At 42.8% G+C, this 22,329-nt stretch overlaps 1 protein-coding gene and 2 long non-coding RNA genes across 4 annotated transcripts in view; 2 read left to right on the forward strand and 1 right to left on the reverse strand.

Moving 5' to 3' along the window:
• LOC309349699 lies at positions 1-5,911 on the forward strand. Its single transcript, XR_014160105.1, has 4 exons — positions 1-71; positions 363-405; positions 5,148-5,314; positions 5,831-5,911. It is a non-coding gene; the product is annotated as an uncharacterized lncRNA (long non-coding RNA).
• On the reverse strand, positions 4,826-10,492 carry LOC309349741. The gene is made up of 2 exons (XR_014160155.1): positions 10,429-10,492; positions 4,826-6,020 (listed from the first exon to the last, which is right to left on the reverse strand). It is a non-coding gene; the product is annotated as an uncharacterized lncRNA (long non-coding RNA).
• Positions 9,205-22,329, forward strand: part of NFXL1 (nuclear transcription factor, X-box binding like 1) — a 70,458-nt gene continuing 57,333 nt past the window's right edge. Inside the window, exons 1-5 of one of the 2 annotated variants that reach the window (XM_081875694.1) lie at positions 9,205-10,498; positions 11,273-11,415; positions 15,160-15,267; positions 16,980-17,132; positions 18,289-18,395. In XM_081875694.1, the coding sequence (XP_081731820.1) occupies positions 11,300-11,415; positions 15,160-15,267; positions 16,980-17,132; positions 18,289-18,395 (484 nt within the window). In that variant the 5' untranslated portion in view covers positions 9,205-10,498; positions 11,273-11,299. The remainder of the gene's footprint in view (positions 10,499-11,272; positions 11,416-15,159; positions 15,268-16,979; positions 17,133-18,288; positions 18,396-22,329) is intronic. The other variant, XM_081875695.1, reaches the window with a different exon arrangement.

The raw sequence follows: 22,329 nt of genomic DNA on the forward strand, positions 1-22,329 counted from the left end.
GGCGAAGCTCCTTGCAGAAGTGATATGAGCCTCGCCTCATTTCCATTACCCACTTCCACCATTCGGAGGGGGTAAACTTCTTCAAGGCTGAGGCATCCGAGCCCCTACCCAAAACCAGTTTCTCCAGAGTCATGGAGGATAAACCTTTCTTTTCAACTAGACTGATTAATACACTCAGATGTGTTGGGGGCAGGGGGGCGGTTAGTGGTTCGTTTTTGTTTTATTATGTACTTTGCATTCTCATTTTGTGTCCTTCTGTTGTGAAAGGCCCCAGAGATCATTGGCTGAAGGGCAGTATACAAATTTAATAAATAATACTATTCTTGTTTACTAATCTGAATTACTTTCTATTAATGTTCTAGCTCAAGAGCAATGGAGAAGATGCACCCACACCACAACCATACTGTTTGTATTCTGTTATTTTTCTGGGGAAAGAAGTGCTCACCATGAACACCTCCCTCGTTCTCTTAGAATGGCAGTGGCGCCCACCTGGGGGGAAAAGCCCTGTGTGGGACGTGGGTGGCGCTGTGGGTTAAACCACAGAGCCTAGGACTTGCCGATCAGAAGGTTGGTGGTTTGAATCCCCATGATGGGGTGAGCTCCCATTGCTCAGTCCCTGCTCCTGCCAACCTAGCAATTCAAAAGCACGTCAAAGTGCAAGTAGATAAATAGGTACCACTCTGGCGGGAAGGTAAACGGCATTTCCGTGCGCTGCTCTGGTTTGCCAGAAGTGGCTTAGTCATGCTGGCCACCTGACCCGGAAGCTGTACGCCGGCTCCCTCGGCCAATAAAGCGAGATGAGCACTGCAACCCCAGAGTCGGCCACGACTGGACCTAATGGTTAGGGGTCCCTTTACCTTATTACTCCGTAGTCAGGCCACTCCAACTACACTTAAACACACACAGGCAGGTTTGTTCCGTGTGTAAATGTCATCAGTGTGGGAAGGTCTGCTGAGGCTGCTGGAATCCTGCACCCTTTACCAAGGGAGTAAACTCAATTTAACTTACCGTAATAAAAATATACTGTTGTGTATACAGAGTTGCACTGTCAATAGAGGCTTTTCACGTGCGTTAGTAATCCAGTAAGCAAACACCACTTTAAGCCTCTCTGCCACCAGCAGGGATTAGTATCAATGCTGCCTTAAGTCTGCCTTCAGAAAGTTAAAAGGAGCCATGATCCCTGAGCATCCTTACTTTGTTCTGAGTACAAAGAGGTGGTTAATTTGTGTTGGAAGCAATGAATCCATGCTGACTAAACAGGATTGTAAACAGATTGAGGAGAAGGAGCCTTGGCTTTTCACAACCCAAGAGATAAGTGTCACCACCTAAGTTCCAACTGTTCTTAAAGGCACAAAGGTCAGTAAAAAAAAAAGAAAAGTCAGCAAATTTCTGTAAGTTGCATCTGTGTGCACCTTTAATCTTTTAACATGTAGGATTTCCAGAGGAATAGCAATATTAATTTATTGTGGCTGGGGAGAGGCTTTTGGCCCCTTAAAGGCCAACACATTTCTTATGGTACAAACTACAGACTAATTAATCAGAAGCATGAAGTTATGAGAATAGGATCACATGGTGGAGGCAAATTGTGATCAGGTCAGAATGAAGTGAAATACAGAAAGTGCATTAGGTGATGATTATACCATTAACTGTGGCCATTCGCAAAACCCTGTTGTCAGTTGATAACCGACTTGTAAGTAGGCCAGTTAACAGATATAGCGCAAGACGCCCTTCAGTCCAAAAGTGATAGCACTGAAACTCTTGAGCAACAGTAATTTATGCTTTCGTGTCGCAGTCTTCCTTTAAAGTACCTATCTCAAAGGCTGAAATGTTTCTCTGCTGGTTTTGGATATTGCCATTTTGGATATCGGTTTGTGTTAATATTGTGTGTGTGTAGAAACAATGGTAGCATAAACTAGTTAACTGAAACTGTGTATTCCTTTTATATTTACTGATTCCTCTGCTTTTAATTTCCCCAATAATAAATTAGACCATAAACTTGTTGAGGCAGAGATGTATCCTGTTGCCCACTGTCAGGTGCCATACACACTAATGGTACTTACATTATAGTATTTATTATTATTAGCCTGGTACAGTGAGTTAACTTTACAATGTGCCTTTTTAACTACAGAGCCGACTTAAACTTCATTTGATTTGCAAACCATATACAGTATAACTTTGTTTTATCTGTTATCAGTTAACAGTACAACCACATCCATGTCTGTTTAGAAGTACCATAAGTCCTGTGGAATTCAATGGAGTTAAGTCCCATGTATTGCTAACTGCTAAGTAGAGGACCGAATTCAACAATGAAGGCTCAGCAAATAATGCATACTTCATACATATTGAGTATTATTGAAGAAGATTCTGGGGTCCAGGAGCAAAAAAGGGCATATTATTAGGACTGTTGTTTATTTTGAACTATGCTGCCATTGGGGAGCAGAGTAGTACACGCCTGTGTCTTTCGTAATTCTAAAACTAGTTGATCATCTGTAATTGGTTTTGGGATTGTGGTCTTGTTTCTGGTTCTGGAGGTTTGTTTTGAAGGTTACTTACTTGGGCCTCAGTAACTCTTAAAATGGCTATTACAGTTCTGTGTAGTTGGCTGTTTTAAGCACAAACCCATAAGTGTAGTTGGCTGTTTTAAGCACAAACCCAACAATTGACATAAAGGTAAAGGGACCCCTGAGCATTAGGTCCAGTTGTGGCCAACTCTGGGGTTGCGGCGCTCATCTCGCTTTATTGGCCGAGGAAGCCGGTGTACAGCTTCTGGGTCATGTGGCCAGTATGACTAAGCTGCTTCTGGCGAACCAGAGCAGCGCATAAACGATTGGCATATTTGCCTATAAATGTAGGAGAAATGTCCATCTCCTTACTAGGAAAATATGTAGCTCTATGATAACCAAGGCAGGCGGTGAATATGAAACAATCATTATTATAGTTCTAAGTTGTTGAATATAATATTGAATATATGTTGAAGTGCATCCTACACCAGCTCAGAGTAGTTTCCCTGGTCCTGGCAGTGGAAAGCCTTAAATAATATTCCTTTCTTCTCCTGCTATGCTACACAATGCTTGATGGCTACTAGCCCCTAACCCATTTAAAAACTATATAGTGGGAGTCATGCAGTTGGAAGCATACCCTGCTACCCGAATACCCCCTCAAAGCATTAATAGCAGTGCTTTTTTCTGGGGACATACACAGGTACGCATACCCCTAAACATTTTGTGAATCTAAGTTTGGCCTCATTGAGGGGCAGTATTTCAATATGAGTAGGAAAATGAGAGAAGCACTGATTAATAGTACATAGGAAGATAACAAATGTAGAGCTCTATTCTCAGAACCAAATGTAGCAACAGGAGCACTAGTCAAACTAATGTTTCCAGGAACAACACAGTACTTTTAAAGTTTATATTTTGATAAGTGGAGTGAGAATTGCTTCATTAAATTTTTAAGTGGTTTGTAGATGTCATAATTTTTATGCAACTACTGATTTAGGCAAATAAAGATAATATGAGAGAGAACTCCTGGTTAAGAGGGTAGCATGAGTAGAGAAATAATCTGCAATTTACTCAGAGAAACAACAGAAAGCTGCAGGTTTGCAGCATCTCCAGTAATTGACTGTAAGTAACTCAGCTTCTATGCATGGGTAGGTGTATGTGAAATCCATATGATATATGCTTCCTCTCCCTAAAGAAATTGACTGGGAATTAATACTACAGCCCTAATCCTGCTTTACCTGGGAGTAAGCACCATTGAATTCAACGGAACTTTCTCCTCCAGCAGATATAATTAGGATGGCACCGTTAGTAAATGTTGCATGAGTTGTGTTGCTTCCAAATGTCTTGTTAATCACTATGAATTTTATATTGTTTACCTCTGTCTATCCACCCGAAACTCACAACTTGTTTTTCTGGTTTAAGAATAGTTATGAAATAGCAAAAGTAATTTCCCCAAGCTTTAACAATCCAGACAAAGCCACCTTCAACTGTATAATTGTCTGCCAATTTGCTGCCTGATTCCGCAACACTTCCATTTCACAAGCCTTAAGCCAGAGTTACCAGGCTCCAATTCAAACTACTGGTTAAATGGAAGACAAAGCAACCAAGTACTTCATCTGCCCCTTCTTGCAGCTGCTGTAGTGAACAGGGCTCCAGGCATCATAGACAGCAAATAGGAAGGCAGCAGATGCGTGGAAAAAGGCTATGTATGTGTTTTACAGTAAAGGTAAAGGGACCCCTGACCATTAGGTCCAGTCGTGGCTGACTCTGGGATTGTGGCGCTCATCTTGCTTTATTGGCCAAGGGAGCCAGCGTACAGCTTCCAGGTCATGTGGCCAGCATGACTAAGCCACTTCTGGCGAACCAGAGCAGCGCATGGAAACGCTGTTTACCTTCCTGCCGGAGCGGTACCTATTTATCTACTTGCACTTTTTGGTGTGCTTTTGAACTGCTAGGTTGGCAGGAGCTGGGACCGAGCAACGGGAGCTCACCCCGTTGCGGGGATTCGAACCGCCAACCTTCTGATCGGCAAGTCCTAGGCTCTGGTTTAACCCACTGCGCCACCCGCGTCCCTTCTGTTTTTACAGTACAAGCCTGTAAATGTCTACTCACAAACAAGTCCCATTGCATCCTTAATTCCCACCTTGCATTCGAGTTCCAGTTGTGACAGAGGCAGAAAACATAGCCACGTATTTTGCTCCAAATCAATATTCTACGCTAGTTTTAACACAAGACATTGTTTCAGAGGCATAAATTGTGTCATTTTAAAAGCAAAGAGGTACTGTACAAACCTAGCAAAATCAATGGGCATAAGTGTGGCCTTTGTTCTAGAGTTTGTGTACATACTGAATGAGAATTAAGATGACCACTTGTAAAAGGGATCTGGGAGGGCCAAGCCATATGGAGGATTGCAGTTGCTGGTATTGGCTGAGGACACTGGGTTACAGATGCAGTGCATGAATATTCTTGTGTCTATAAACTGAGGCTGCTGTGTTGGCAAACCAATAAAACAGAATGCTTGATTTTAATGTGATTGTAACAAGGGAGGATTGTTTTCCTTCCCTCGCATCAGCAGCAGCCCATTGTTCTGTCAAGTAGCTTTTTAAAAACATAGGCACTTTTGCCTGTATTGACAGTTCCTTGTTCCAGATGCTGTCAGAGAGAGAAACAGAAGATGCTATCGCATCTTACTGGATGCTATAGCAAACCACTCCAGGGAGCCCCTAGCAGAGCAGGAAGTCAAAAGCCCTCTCCTGCTGTTGCTGCTGCTCAACTCAGCTGGAAGGAAGCCAAGAGCAAGCCAATTCAGCTTTAAGGTAAAAACTTGACATTTACTGTATTTCCCAGTACTTCAGGATGAAAGTGTCATGCTGGCCACTAGCTTCAGGGAGGGAGAATACTTAGGAGGGTGGCTGAAATGGGTGAGACCCACCCCTCTCCCTGAGGTTTATAGTTTAAAGGGGAGTTGAAGAGGTGGAACTGGGCCTGTGAATCCTAACCAGCATTGAGAGGGGTAAAGCAACATGTAGAATTTTGATGTCCGCTCGGAAGCCTCTCCAGGAATTTTCTCAGCCAGAGCTGGCAACCCTAATTGTGGTCAGCTTCATGGTGGTGGTGGTGGGGGGGGAGCAAGATCTGGGTTCAGAAAGGAGGGAACTTCTAGATGGAACTTCCATAGGCTTCCTTCTGGCATTTGAAAGATTTGACTAACTCACAAGGAAGCATTAGATATTTTTCCCTTTTACAAATGGCAGTTCTGATATCCAACAGGAAAAAAGAACATCTAGCCTGAACACGTCAGCGTAAACTATTCTATTTCTTCTTCCCCTCAGCTAAGGTTTTCAAGACACCCAAGGCTGAGCTCCAATTGACAAGGAAGCAAGTTTAGAAAAGTCTTGTTTTCTGTCCCAATATGGAGTGGTTCTGTCCTCAGGCTCAGTATTTCTGGAACAGTGTCTGTCAAGAAAATGGTTTTCCTGTTGCAAGAAAATTGTTCCCGTGCTCAGCCCTCTGGGTAAAAAGCTGGCTTCAGAGAAAATGTTCTTTTTTTCTGGTAATTGGAGATGAACTCATGAGTGCCAGCACCTGCATTAACTAAAGTCTGCCATGGGCATAGCCAGAATTTTTGTTGGGGGAAGGACAGGCCCTTTTTTAGGGGGGAGCAAAACCTCAGCTATGTATTTTTACTGATTTTTTAAATGAGGGGCAGCTGCCCCCCCCCGGCTACGCCCATGAAGTCTACTGCTCAAAACTTTGAGGCAAACAAATCGACAAGTTCTGTGCTGAACTGCATGTTCGCCATGGTACAACTTCTGGCCTAGAAGTTGTCTGATAGCAAGCTCAAGTCATCTCTGTGTGCTATTTAGGAAAAAACTATGCATAACCCATTGTCTTTTGCCTCACATCTTTGCTGTTGACATCAGCAACACCTCTTTGGGGTCAGTTGCTCTGGTGGTTTGTACAGTGGTACCTCAGGTTACAGGCGCTTCAGGTTACAGACTCCGCTAACCCAGAAATAGTGCTTCAGGTTAAGAACTTTGCTTTAGGATGAGAACAGAAATCGTGTTCCGGTGGCGCGGCAGCAGCGGGAGGACCCATTAGCTAAAGTGGTGCTTCAGGTTAAGAACAGTTTCAGGCTAAGAACGGACCTCCGGAACGAATTAAGTTCTTAACCCGAGGTACCACTGTATTAGGGTGTCTTAGCTCCCACTCTGAGATGCAGTACTCAGACCTTGCTCAATTGTTACCAAAGGTTTTATCCTCCAGATCATTACACGGCCTAAACATAGAACAGGTTACAAAGTTCAAACATTCAAAGCAGAGCTCTGCGGTACTTGACTAGGCCCATACTAAGACAACACCTGATGCGCACCATCTTTGGAAGAGGGAGGCAGGCACAGTCATTGGTGCAGTTTGTGTACTAAGTTATGGGACCTGACAACCTACCTGCAGGTAGGTTGGGACTATTTGTGCTGGCGCACATGTCAACCAGGGTAGAATCTGTCCAACCAGTTCATTATCCAATACGAGCCCAGATTGCAGGGGTTAGGACTAGATGAGGGTTTCCCAAACTTGGGTCTCCAGCTGTTTTTGGACTACAACTCCCATCATCCATAGCTAGCAGGTCAGGGATGATGGGAATTGTAATCCAAAAACAGCTGGAGATCCAAGTTTGGGAAACCCTAGACTAGATGGTCCTCGTGGTCCCTCCCAACTCTATGGTTCTAGGATTCTATGCTTCCCTGGTTGCCAGGGAGATCACACTAATAGGGAGCAGGGCCTGGTTGAGGTAGCAATCCCTTCTCTGCTGAGAAATTAGGGCTGGGAGGTCTTTTTCCATCCACTTAGCCACTCCCTACTGCAAAGCTCAGCACTCCCAGATGTTCTCCAGCTGTTCTCCAGCATCCAGCACTCTCATCCCATTCCTCCTGCTCCATTCCCCCCTCTCTTTTGGAGTACTTTATATTGAGATGTATTTGTTGGGCTCTACGAGATGAAAATCGATAAAAGAATATTTAAAAGAAGAGTGATGGTGTATTTTTTGGTTGTACACATAGACATTTAATTAACAGTCAGGCGTAAGGAGTGTGTGGAATGAAGGTGTTTTCTACAATTACACCCCTTCAATACCTTTAGGAATTGTTCTAAGTCAAACATCAAAACATTTAGGATCTGTCCAGGAGCACAGAACAATTTGGAGTTCTGCCTTCTCGCAAATGCCTAGAAGCTTCTGAATGGTGGCAGCCTTAATGAGATTTAGAGGAATTAGAAAAGACCTGACTAAGCGAGATGTAAGAAGAGATTAAAGATAGCTTTAAATAAAAATAAAAATCTGCTGCTGCTATCCTTCTCCAGTTCATCCAAGATAACAAGCTTCATGATGTGTGCATGGCGGGTGCAGGAGCATTTAGTTTTAATTTTTTTGCAGAGATGTTGACTAATCCTAGAAGTTTTATTTTCCTCTTGTCCTGGACACCTCTGCCAAAGGCATGTGGATGTTATATTCAGAGTAAAACAAACACTGACACTCATAGCTCACACTCCTGTGAGGAGTGCCACTGATCACCACATTTCCTTCCCCACTACGGCTGATACATGTGTTTGTGTATGCACGCATATGCTCTACCAGGTGCTGCTGCTGCTGTGGGAAAGAATGATGTGTTCAGTGAAATCACATGTGAATTGGAGACTCATTCATTACAGAGGCAATATGAGAGTAAACTACAAAGAATTGGCTTTTCAGAGGCTACTACTGTGACTCCAAGTAGGAGTCACTTCCAAAGGGATAAGTACCCCAATCTTATATTGAGTCAGGTGCTTCAAAAGAAAGATGTACAGCAGTGGTTTTCAAGCAAAGTGCCATGGCACCTTGGGGTGCCTTGAATGATGGTCAGGGGTGCTGTGGGCAACACTGGCCTTTGTCCCTCTTCCCTTCCCACCACTGATGCCCTTTCACGTCTCTTCCCCCCAAAGGCTTGCACAGCTGTTTGTTGCAGCAGCCCTAGCTACAAGCTCCTCAGGCAAACGATGCCTCTGGGGCTGGCCAGGGGGTGTTGGTTGCCAGGAGCTGAGGTAGCATCACAGTAAGCAAGCAAGCGGGCATGGGAGCCCAACCAGCCAGTCCGCCAGCCCTATAAAGTTTCTGAGTCCAGCTCTGTTCCAAGAGAACTCAAGAGTGATGATATCTTGTTTTTAAAAAGCCAAATAACAATGATAGGAAAACATAATATAAAACAGCACTAACTTACAGATACCTTAGAGAATAAGTCTTTAGCTGTTGGTGGAAGCTAAACAAGGTATGAGCTGGCCTCTGTTTCCTGGATAGAGTGTCCCAAAGGGTGGTTAAACCTGTTGGGTCAAGCCATCAACCTCTGATGGATGATTTAGAAGGATTGGGTCTGTCATCATTTTCTCTGAGTGTGTGTGCCAGTATCCATACTCAGTAGAGTTACATCTCAACATATCTCGTTCCTTGGAAGCATCTTCAGGGTTGAAGGTATATACAGTAGGCAATAAACATTCATGGAAGCCTTAAAGATTCAGTCAAGTGTAGGGATTTACTTGATGTACATAATAGCATATTGGTAGCAAATATATACAGACATTCACCACTGCCATGGTCAAGGCAGGCTTAGAGCCCAACAAAGTCCAAGAGTCTTTCTGCTTCTCTCACCGTAAGACACAAGCAAGAGACTCACAACAAGTTACAGCAAGTTACACAGAACCATTGTTAGCAGTACTTCCTGTCATACTGCGCATGTCCAAAGAACAGTTCCCACAGAAAATGTCCTTGCAGAGACTAAACAATCAGCCTTCTGCTTCTTTTTGAAACTTCTTCTCTGTTCTTCTCTGTTTCTGGAACAAATGATGAGAGAATATCCAACAGAACCAAGTGGGGAAAGTCCTATTTTGTATCCTTACTGTTCTGTGCCCTTATTGACCATTATGGGGTGAAGCACAAATCGGAGCTGATATGATACCCAGAGATGGATGATAGCTGTCACTTGAGACTGTCATAAGAACCTTAGTCTTTCACAGTGCCCATGCGTAATATTCATATTATTAATATTCCTAAGCTGATGCTAGGTTGTTATCATTTTCTTAAGGGACACTATGGTTTGTAGCCAGTGCTAATCCTGCTTAGAGTAGACCCAATGAAACTAATGGACAATTAATGAAATGGTAATTAATTTCAGTGGGTCTGCTCCAAGTTGGAATAGCACTGGTTAAAATCCTCTGTGTCCGTGAAAATTGTATGGCATACAGAAATCTGCAGGTGGAGTTTTCTTTCCTACTCCTGATGGGAAAACACCTAAACGTGTTGAATTTCTGCCTGACACAGCTGCTAGACATACAGAGTGCTTGGGGGTGGTGTGGTGAGTGACAGCTATAAATAAAGGTGTTTATCGTTTTTTTCTAGCTCAAAATCTCAATCAACAATGGGGTCAAATATGTTTTACTAGGTGTTTGTGTTCTGCCCTTGGAATGTTGCTACTTACTGTATTTTTCCATGTATATGACTAGGGGTTTTTTTAACCAAAAAATTAGGTTTAAAATTGGGGCTCGTCTTATACACGGGTTGTCCTGAGGGGTGTTTTCTTAATTTGGAGTCCCCCAAAATATACATGGGGGCATCTTATACACGGAAAAATACGGTACATTGCATATTTTGAAAGTACGTACTGCACTTCAAAAGGGTAATTTGTTCCCAGCTTCATTTTGGATTTTCATTATGGTGATGGCTGCTAGAGTGAGGCGATTTAAGGGATTGCCTTCATTACACAGAACAGCAGATTACGTTTCCAAGGTGAGCGCACACAGGCACTGTAATACCATCTTATTGCAACTGTATTGCTGGCATCCTCTTCACTAGAGTTAATTTATTCCCTCCTTCCCCTCCTCTTCGTTTTGTTCTAGATACTGTATACACTTTCCTTAGAAAGCGAAGAATTTCATTACCGTTCAGGATTTACTGCAGCACATGGAATGAATAGAATGAGGTTGGTATGTGTTATTTACATTGCTCAGTTTTGTTTAAAAGTCACAAATGAAAGTGGTGGTGGGTTATTAGTAGATGTAAGTTTGCCTGGGAATGCTACATGGAATTCAAGGAGTGGGCAATATTGAAATGCCGTTTTGCTGAAGTTGGCAGCTTCCTGGAAGGAACACGTGCAAACTATGCATTACAAAATAAGAAACAATGTGCGTTTATTTTGCAATATATCATGCAAAAAAAAAAAAAAAAAAAAGCCCTCTCTGAGGCTGTTGATCATTGTGAAGCAATCACTATGCCTATACTGTGAGAAATTGCTGTTTTCTTTTCAAGATGCATAATGATTAGTTGTAGAGAAACCAGATCAGTGATCAAATTGGTTTGATCCAAGTAAACATAAGCACAGTTTCCAACATGGGGCTTAATCCCTATTAAGGGTGTTACTCCTAATTGTCTACATCCCCCTGATTTCAGGGGTTGAGGGAGAGTTAAGCATGTATTTCACTAAACTATAGCAATCAATAGGATTTATGTGTGCTTAGATTTGGCTGGATCATATGCATGTCCCTTTTCTTTCTATTTTCTGATTATTTTTCTGTTATTCACTCTAATAAAACCAGTCATGATACAGCCTCACAAACACTTTTAAATCCCATTGGTTTTAAGGGGAGGGTGTTTGAAATCAATGAGACATGGTTTCTTTTCTCTGGATCATGCCTATGCAGATTGAAATCAAGCTTTGTTTTAATGTCTGAATTTCAATCTTGGATCCATTTTGCAGTCCTCTCCCAGATAATACCTTTCAATTATGACCACAAAGACCAAAGAGGCGATCAAAACCCATCACTCACATTCAGATGTTCACAGCTTGCCTATTCAGGGCGAAAACGAAAGTACGAAAGGAGTGGAAAATGGTGAAAGCAGGTGAGTAGTGTGAACCAGTTGACTGGTTTTTAATTTTTTAATGGACGATCTGCATGTGAATGACCTTCTTAAGTCCTTTGCTAATATTGCTATCACATTTTTCCGTCGCAATTTAGTTAAATGTGTACTTACCTATAAGCAATGCAATCCAAAACATATTTAGCCACTAAGTCCTATTACGTTCAGTGAAATATACTTCCTAGTGTGTTTAGGATTGCAGCCTTTCTTACATGGGGCACAATCCAGGAATTGAAATTAGGAGGGCTTATAATGGTTTAACGTCATCTGAACTTTGTTTTTTATTTGGCTAGGCCATGCCATGCTACCTTATATATCGAACATCCTTTAATTGTGGTTGTATGATTGCTGGAAACGCTCTTTAGTTTTGTGACTCGTCTTGTCAACACAACACCAATAAGAAATTGGGAAACTGCCTTATACGGAGTCAGTACATCTTCCTCAGATGTATACTCATTGGCAGAGAGGATGCAGGTGGCACTGTGGTCTAAACCACTGAGCCTCTTTGACTTGCTGATGAGAAGGTCGGCGGTTCGAATCCCCACAATGGGGTGAGCTCCTGTTGTTTGGTCCCAGCTCCTGCCAACATACATAGCAGTTCAAAAGCATGCCAGTGCGAGTAGATAAACTGGTACCGCTGTGGCGGGAAGGTAAACAGCAGTTCCGTGCACTCTGGTTTCCGTCACAGTGTCCCGTTGCTCCAGAAGCAGTTTTGTCATGCTGGCTACATGACCCAGAAAGTTGTCTGTGGACAAACGCCGGCTCCCTTGGGCTGAAAGCGAGATGAGCACTGCAACCCTACAGACGTATTTGACTGGACTTAACCACCCAGGGGTCTTTTACCTTACTAGCAGAGGCTTTTCAGGATTCCAGCCAAGGTCTACTTGCTTGTTTGCTTACTTATTTTATTTACGGTATATCCTATCCCAAGGAGCTCAAGGTGGCAGTACATAGGTTTCATTCCCCCCCCCATTTCACTTTTAATTTGTATACCTCCTTTCTGTATTACTATGCATAAGGCAGTTTACAGCAACAAAATATACAACACGCACCTTATAATAATATGATCCAATACAAAAAATCATAATACAACGTACCTTTAAAATGGAACAATTTAAATCAAGTAAAGCAACAATCTATGAGAATATAGTTGTTGTTGTTTAGTTGTTTAGTCGTGTCCGACTCTTCGTGACCCCATGGACCAGAGCTCACCAGGCACTTCTGTCTTCCACTGCCTCCTGCAGTTTGGTCAAACGCATGCTGGTAGCTTCGAGAACCATCCAACCATCTCGTCCTCTGTCGTCCCCTTTTCCTTGTGCCCTCCATCTTTCCCAGCATCAGGGTCTTTTCCAGGGAGTCTTCTCTTCTCATGTGGTGGCCAAAGTATTGGAGCCTCAGCTTCAGGATCTGTCCTTCCAGTGAGCACTCAGGGCTGATTTCCTTAAGAATGGATAGGTTTGATCTTCTTGCAGTCTATGGGACTCTCAAGAGTCTCCTCCAGCATCATAATTCCAAAGCATCCATTCTTCGGCAATCAGCCTTCTTTATGGTCCAGCTCTTACTTCCATACATTACTGCTGGGAAAACCATAGCTTTTAATATATGGACCTTTGTTGGCAAGGTGATGTCTCTGCTTTTTAAGATGCTGTCTAGGTTTGTCATTGCTTTTCTCCCAAGAAGCAGGTGTCTTTTAATTTCGTGGCTGCTGTCACTATCTGCAGTGATCATGGAGCCCAAGAAAGTAAAATCTCTCACTGCCTCCATTTCTTCCCCTTCTATTTGCCAGGAGGTGATGGGACCAGTCGCCATGCTCTTCGTTTTTTTGATGTTGAGCTTCAGACCATATTTTGCGCTCTCCTCTTTCACTCTCAATAAAAGGTTCTTTAATTCCTCCTCACTTTCTGCCATCAAGGTTGTGTTATCTGCATACCCCTTCATGGATCACTGCCTTGCTGTGGCGAAGGGGCTTGAATAACTCAGAGAAGCTATGAACTATGCTGAGCAGGGCACCCAATATGAGACTATAGTAGTACACAATAAATTTAACTCTCCAAACATCAGCAAATAACAATTGAGCAGAAATTCACTCTTAGTAATGACAATAAATAAACTATGATCGATAAAAGTAACTGCAAGTCACAATGCATAAAATAGCTCAGTACATACAAAAGCCTGTAAAAGGGTCAAAATTGAGAAACGAAGATACACCATTTATAAAACTATTTTTTTAAATCCCTAAACTCCTCCCTATTTTATCTTCACAACAACCTTGTGAGGTAGGCTAGGCTGAGAGGCAGTGACAGGCCCAATGTCACTCAGTGAGCTCTATGGGCAGAGCGGGGATTTGAACCCTGGCTTTCCCGGTCTTAGTCCGATGCTCTAACCACTACACCACACTGCGACCTACTGCATGCAATCGGGTGTCCTGTTACTGAGCTAAGTCCCTTCCCCAATCCAACACTGAGAAGGATTGCCTAGAAGCACCCTGTTGCAAAAAGCGTGCCGAGATATCATAAATGGGTTGTTGCCGTCAGGCTTTTTGTAATTGGATTTCCTCCAGAAATGGAAAGTCTGAGGTATACCTGGGGGGCGGGGCGAATATGTGCTGGCATTGTGTGAATGCTGCAAAAAAACTTCCATGCACAAGGAGCACTGACCCCACCATAAGCATCTACTTACATCCAATTATTTAGATTGAAAATTCCTTTGAAAACAATACTGTTTCCATCCCATCGAAGTAAATGGCAAATTTTGGTTGATTTTACTGGATTTGGATAGACCTGCAAAGCGTATAGCCTTTCATAAACAAATGACCTTCGCTTTTTCGCATAGCTGTGTTGATGGAAGGTGTTTTTAATTTTTATACCAGTGCAGAGCACTAGTTGTTAAAAACAGCTGAGACCTTGCTGCCATCTGCAGGACGACTGGATAAATGCTGCTGATTGTTTCTTTATAGAGTACAGTGGTACCTCAGGTTACCTATGCTTCAGGTTACATACGCTTCTGGTTACAGACTCTACTAATGCAGAAATAGTGCTTCAGGTTAAGAACTTTGCTTCAGGATGAGAACAGAAATCATGCTCCGGAGGCGTGGCGGCAGCAGGAGGCCCCATTAGCTAAAGTGGTGCTTCAGGTTAAGAACAGTTTCAGGTTAAGTACGGACCTCCGGAACGAATTAAGTACTTAACCCGAGGTACCACTGTACAGGGTTCTGCCTTGCCCATTTGCTTCAGCCATTATTGCTGGTTAGTATAGAGTGTAACAAGAAATGTCTTTACTAGGCCAAGAGAATGCCAAGTGAAACATCTGGAGACAGATCTAGGGAATGGCTAATTTATTAATTTTTTTAATGTGGGAAAATTGGCCATTGTTGAGTATAAACTGAAGCCTGCATGGCAACTAGGCGAGCCTGACAGTATTGTTGTTGTCTCTCCACACTCCACCCATCCAAAAAATAAATGTTACTTTTTAATATGGTTGCAGCAGCAAATCTCCTATATGCTAACAACACACCTATTTCCCCTCTCCCACTCCCATTACAATAATAGCGGCAATATCAGTTTTTAAAATGTATTTCACAGTTGATTGTAAAGGTGTTTCTTTGGTACAAAGAAAATAAAAAAATATAAAAGAATTAAATATGCACTGCGATATGTAATAAGACTTTTCTGAAGGGATGGTTCTACTTTTATTGTAAAAGACATATAATTTCCATCAATCTTTCAGCAAATCTGATGGCGAAAAGGAAAAAGAAAAGGACACAGTGGCCAAGGAAAATAAGGACAGCCAAGAGAGACAGAAAGATAAAGCTGAGAAGAAAAATAAGGAAGAGGAGTAAGTGTTTTTCAGGGCTGAAAATATGTTATAATTTTCACTTTGCTGGGCCTCACAGTGCACTAGTGACACTACTATATAGCATGGGTAGTGTTATGTGCTGAAGTTCTCACCCTGGGTCAGCAGGGGGATACTGTAGATAGTTCAGTCCACATATGCAAATAAGGGAACGAAAGTGACGTTCAGTGATTGGATAGTTACAGAAAATGGTTACTGTTGTGTTCTAGTGGAGCTCTATATAAGCAGGCTGGCTGAACCCTTCAGTTCAGTTCTGTTCTGGCCTGTGAATAAACAAGAGCTGTTTGAAGAATCGCTGTGTCATTGGATATGTTCACCCACAACCTAACAGGTAGCCTATAGGGTGCCCTACAGATGCTGTGGACTACAACTCCCATCATCCATGACTGTTGGTCATACTGGTTGGAACTGATGAGACTTGTAGTTCACAACACCTGGAAGGAAATGTGTCAGCTCCCCTTGCAATCAAGGAACATGTGGGCTGGGCCGATGGCATGCTTATGGGCTACCATAGGAAGTTACCATACTATTTTTCACTTGACCCTGTTGCCTCTTCAGCTTCCAGACCTCCTCCTCCCAGTCTGCTCCCTCTTCTCCCTCTGACAATGCATCGTTGTCCCACCACCAATCCCCTGGCTCTGCGCCTGCTTTCTCTGGGGGTTCACCAGCTGGTGCCCCCTCACCATTCCTCTGCTTCCAGCCAGCCCAAGACAAGACATCTGCCCACTAAAGAATCTGGCCGTTGGTCTGAAAAAGATTTGCCACCCCTGAATTGGAGAAAGCATGATGATCCATCCAACGTTAAGTACTTTTTATAGTGTAGTTATGCCTGTCTGCTCAGAAGTACCGTATTTTTCGCTTTATTGGGCGCACCGGACCATAGGAGGGGGAGAACAGGGAAATTTTTTTCCCCTTGTTCTCCCCCTCTAAAACAAGGTGAGTTCTGTGTGTTCAAGGTGCGTTCACCCTAGGCCTCCGGAGGGTTCCTTTCGACCTGCTCTTTAGGGCTGGCGGTGGGGGAGCGCTGCTTTCCCCCACCGCCAGCCTCCAAACCAGGTCGGGGAACAGCGGGAAGGCGGAGCTCCGCCTCCCTGCTGTCCCTCGAGCTTGTGGGGCTGGTGGTGGGGAGAAGTGCTGCTTTCTCCCACCGCCAGCCTCCAAACCAGGTTGGGTTTGGAGGCTGCTACCCGCAAGCCTTGGGAGCCCGGCGGGAACTCCCGCCCGGCTCCCAAGGCTTGCGGATATCTGCTCGAAGCCTGGGGCGCGCTACGCAGCTCCCCGGGCTTCGGGCTGTAGGCTGCTATCCGCAAGCCTTCAGAGCGTGGCGGGCACTCCCGCCGCGCTCCAAAGGCTTGCAGATAGCTTCCTGAAGCCTGGAGAGCGAGAGGGGTCAATGTGCACTGACCCCTCTCACTCTCCAGGCTTCAGCGAAAGCCTGCATTCGCTCCATAGGACGCACACATATTTCCCCTTCATTTTTGGAGGGGGAAAAGTGCGTCCTATAGAGCGAAAAATACGGTAAGTCCGGTTAGGTTTGATGGCATTTACTCTCAGAGAAGTGTGTACTAGACTGCAGCATATGTTTCAGTAAACTCCTTAAAATCAATAGGAAAATGCTGTTGGCTTTCATTTATTATGGCTGTTATGTACCACTTGCTTCTTAATATATCAATTTCCTTCTGCTTGCTGTTTAGGGAGAAGAAAGAGGTATTTGTTATTGATCCCTCGGGAAACTTGTATTACAACTGGCTGTTTTGCATCACTCTGCCTGTCATGTACAATTGGATAATGATCATTGCTAGGTACTTTAAAACAACACAGCGCTGCAGTGTATTGATCTATATTAGGTATTTTGCTTTATCTAAAATGGAGAAATGAAAGGATGCAAGACCCTTTCAACAGTAAAACAATTCTGAAGTGTCTAAAGGGGGAACCCATTAGATGGTTCAGCAGCTAACTTGGCTAATCTGAGCTGTGAACAAGGAAGTCCTCAGCTCAAAATGTTACATCCGACTTGAAACTTAGGTAGGCCACAATAAACATCAGTGCCATTTCTCCCTTCACTTATTGCAGTGTGGAGAAAGCAGTGCTTACTTGTCTGTAATGATTGCAGATATAATGTAAGCAAAGTGCTTTGGACATTCGGAAAATGTATACAAATGTTGATGATTTGCTGAACCATATTGTGATAAATTTAGATGCAGAGCTTCTCTGTGTAATGAGTGTTGCCCTAAATTTGATTTAGCCTCAGCTGCATGTGGGATGAGAGAATTTTGATTTGAGCCAGGCGGACAGCGAAAAGATGATGCGATTGCTCTGCCATCCATTCCATCAGCATATCATAATTTGGTTATTTTAAACGTAAGCACTGATGAGCAAGCAGATCAAGATACAAAGAATACGCTTCAACTAGTTCTCACAGATACCGGTACTTTGACCTGTGCTGGGAGACGTTTATATTACTTTAACCAATGTTGGGATTCATTTGATTTTTAAACCTCCTTTTGGCTGCATTTTGCCATTTCCCCTAGAAGCTCAGACCACAAATGAGCAAAACATTGTAAACTTTGGGGAAGTGTTCTTTTGCATTGGCATGGTATGGGTTTGTAGTGGAATATATACAAACACTTAACACTGGACAAGAGTGAAGTAAAAAGGTCACTCATTGTGTACAAATCATGGGAAATATAAACTGAGAGTCTTCCCTCAGTCCCATTGAATTGCCTAATACTGATGGAAGTAGATTTCTATAGATCACGCGAATGCCCTTTGTTCTTTTGTGTAGGACAGAGGTAGGGAAACTGTGGCCCTCCAGATGTTGTTGGACAACAGTTTCCATCATGCTGGGCCATGCTGGCTGGGGCTTTTTGAAAGTTTCAATTCAACAACATCGGGGTGAGGGGGTGGAGACACAGGTTTGTTATCCCTAGTTTAAGGCCTGCATTGCCAAAATGCTTACTTTCAAATTCTAAATTTTGAAATTCTGTTTCCTTTCTTACCCAGAGCCTGCTTTGATGAACTTCAAAGCAACCATCTAGAGATGTGGCTCATTTTTGACTATATATCAGACATTCTCTATGTTGCTGACATGTTTGTACGTACAAGGACAGGTAAGAGTATGCTCTGCTGAATCATATGGTCAGTAACCTTTTGTCTGTTATACTACCTTGTTAAAATGAATAGCAAAGACAAGGTAACCTAGTAAGCTTTCTTTAGGGAGGGTTGTGCAAGACATTGAAAGTGTCTATGTGGAAAACGGCCCATCTTAAAAAGTCGCCTGTTTCACCACTAGAACTGATGTATCATATTCTGATAGAAACATCCCACATTGCCTTATCCAGCCAACTCAAGACTATCTTTTTATATAGTTCTAGATACAGGTAGGTAGCTGTGTTGGTCTGCCATAGTCAAAACAAAATAAAAAAATTCCTCCCAGTAGCACCTTAGAGACCAACTAAGTTTGTTCTTGGTATGAGCTTTCGTGTGCATGCACACTTCTTCAGATACACTGAAACAGAAGTCACCAGACCCTTTATATAGCGTTTATTGGAAGAATGATATTTTGGTTGCTCTCATTAATAAGTGACAATGCATATTAAGGCAGGATCGGAGTACCACCTTATTTATTTTAGAAAATGTATAGCAGCAGATCTCCAGCTCAGCCAGCTGATTCCTGGCGCAGGCAGTGTTTGGTCGCCAACATTAGCTCAGCTGAAGATAGGCTAGTATAACTTGTACATCCTGACTCACCTGGTTGAACCAAAGCTTGCTGAGCTGAGGCTGGATTAAGTTCAAAAACAGGAGATTCCAGGGGTGTGGGGCGGGCAGCACTGGCTGGGGGTGGGATTTAGGTTGGACCCTAAGCCTGTTCAGCCCAGTCATGGATGTGGCAACCCAAGGTAAAATACTATTTTAGAAGCTCGTTTCCCCTCTGCCACACTCAAGCACAGCAGCAGCCACCCCACAGCTGAATGAAGTTTGGATTTGGTAGGATTCCATCAGAGACTGGTGAATTTGGGTTGCAGAGTTATACTTGATAGCACAATAACCTCGCTTTCCCAAAAACACTGGTTTTCTTGTGATTAGGGAAGTGATGGAGCAAACATGCACTGGAAAGTGTGGGATAACACATGCTTTGATGAGCAGGATGAACTCTCAATAAACGGGTAATCAAGTAGTGCCCACAATTTCGTGATCTGCATGTCATGGAAAAACTGTGAGGTTTTCCAAACCAAATGAGTTTCTTCTGCCATCTGGAGAAGTGAGGACAGGACTTGTCACTACTTCCTGTTCCAACTAACTGCAGGATTGGACCAGGAGCATTCCATTTGAACCAACTCCTTTCTTCTGTTTGACCGTCCTCAGAATGTTTGTAAAGATAAACGAAAGGGGCACTAAGTTTGCCATCTCATCTCCTAAGCAATGATTCTGTACACCTTGATACAGTGGTAAAGGTAAAGGGACCCCTGACCATTAGGTCCAGTTGTGGCCGACTCTGGGGTTGCGGTGCTCATCTCGCTTTATTGGCCGAGGGACCCAGTGTACAGCTTCCGGGTCATGTGGCCAGCATGACTAAGCCGCTTCTGGCGAACCAGAGCAGTGCACGGAAACGCCGTTTACCTTCCCGCCGGAGCGGTACCTATTTATCTACTTACACTTTGACGTGCTTTTGAACTGCTAGGTTGGCAGGAGCAGGGACTGAGCAACAGGAGCTCACCCCGTCGTGGGGATTCAAACCGCCGACCTTCTGATCGGCAAGTCCTAGGCTCTGGTTTAACCCACAGCGCCACCTGCGTCCCATTGATACAGTGGTACCTCGGGTTAAGAACTTAAAACGTTCTGGAGGTCCGTTCTTAACCTGAAACTGTTCTTAACCTGAGGTACCACTTTAGCTAATGGGGCCTCCCACTGCTGCCACACCGCCGCCATGCAATTTCTGTTCTCATCCTGAAGCAAAGTTCTTAACCCGAGATACTATTTCTGGGTTAGTGGAGTCTGTAAGCTGAAGCATCTGTAAGCTGAAGCATCTGTAACCCAAGGTACCACTGTAGTATTGGTGACAGGAAAAACAGAATAGTTCAGAATTTTCACCCAGTTATGGTTCCATTGGAGTTCACAGTATTATGAAAAAAATGGGGGGGGGTGATGAATACTGGTGCCCGTTTACCAAATTCTGTCATTTACCTGCTTCTAGATTCCTGATTTGGTGTGGAACTGGAAATACTGTATGATAAAATTCTCAGCACTTGGCAGGATAATACAGTTAACTGGTTTACCAAGGAGTTACTAAATTATCATATATATTTGCCCTTTGCCATGTCAGTAAAAATAAAACAAAATTGTATCACAAAGTTATTTCTGCATTTTATTTTAGGTTACCTGGAACAAGGTTTGTTGGTGAAAGAAGAACTTAAACTTAAGAAAAAATATAAGGGAACAGTACAATTTAAATTAGATGTACTTTCCATCATTCCAACTGATCTACTTTACTTCAGGTTAGGCTTGAACTACCCAGAAATACGAATAAACAGATTACTTAGAATATCACGTATGTTTGAATTCTTCCAGCAAACAGAAACAAGAACAAGTTACCCAAATATATTCAGAATTTCAAATCTTGTCATGTATATTATGATTATTATCCACTGGAATGCATGTATGTATTTTTCAATCTCCAAAGCCATAGGCTTTGGAACAGACACATGGGTCTATCCCAATATTAGCCATCCTGAATTTGGCCGGCTGGCTAGAAAGTATCTTTACAGCCTTTACTGGTCAACACTGACCTTGACAACTATTGGTGAAACACCACCTCCCGTGAAAGATGCTGAGTATTTCTTTGTCGTTGTTGACTTCTTAGTTGGTATATTAATTTTTGCTACCATTGTTGGTAATATTGGTTCTATGATCTCCAATATGAATGCTGCCAGGGAAGAGTTTCAAGCAAGGATTGATGCTATAAAACAGTACATGCAATTTCGGAATGTGAGCAAAGACTTAGAAAACAGAGTTATCAAGTGGTTTGATTATTTGTGGACAAATAAGAAGGCAGTAGATGAAAGAAAAGTCTTGAAGTATCTCCCAGATAAATTACGAGCAGAAATTGCCATCAATGTTCATCTGGAAACTTTAAAGAAAGTCCAGATTTTTGCAGATTGTGAAGCTGGCTTACTGGTTGAGCTAGTCTTAAAACTACAGCCTCAGGTGTACAGTCCTGGAGATTATATCTGTCGGAAAGGTGACATTGGGCGAGAAATGTACATCATCAAAGAAGGGAAACTTGCTGTGGTTGCTGATGATGGAGTTACTCAATATGTGGTCCTAAGTGATGGCAGCTACTTTGGGGAGATTAGCATTCTTAACATTAAAGGTAGCAAAGCTGGAAATCGGAGAACAGCTAACATTAGAAGCATTGGTTATTCAGATTTGTTTTGTCTGTCTAAAGACGACCTAATGGAGGCTTTAACAGAATACCCAGATGCAAAGGCCTTGTTGGAAGAGAAGGGAAAGCAAGTCCTTATGAAAGATGGACTGCTGGATTTAGATGCTGCAAACGCAGGAAGAGATCCTGAAGATATCGAGGAAAAGGTCAACCAAATAGAAGTAATGCTTGACTGTTTACAAACAAGGTTTGCCAGACTTTTGGCTGAATATGGTGCTGCACAGCAAAAATTGAAAATAAGGCTAACACAAGTTGAGAGCATCATCAAAGCGCCTATGGATTTTGATTCATCAAATTTAGAAGAAACTGAAGAATGAAAAGAATAGAAATCTAGATATTGTAAGCACTGCCGAATCTGTAATAAAGAGTCTAATAAAAGACAAAATAAGAAGGCTTCATTGAACATGGAATCTGTTAATCTTGGCTGATTTTCTTTTTAAGCCAAGCATGAAGGGTATTTTCAATAATTTACATTTTATCTGTTATGTGACTTCAAAAAATATCACTTAATCTAGATGATAAATATGCTAAAATCCCAATGGATCAAATTTTAGGTTAATTTGAACAGGAATCATTTTGTACAGTTGTATTGCATGATTACA

This window comes from Podarcis erhardii, assembly GCF_964252035.2.
Source record: "Podarcis erhardii genome assembly, chromosome: 9".
Classification (NCBI taxonomy): domain Eukaryota; kingdom Metazoa; phylum Chordata; class Lepidosauria; order Squamata; family Lacertidae; genus Podarcis; species Podarcis erhardii.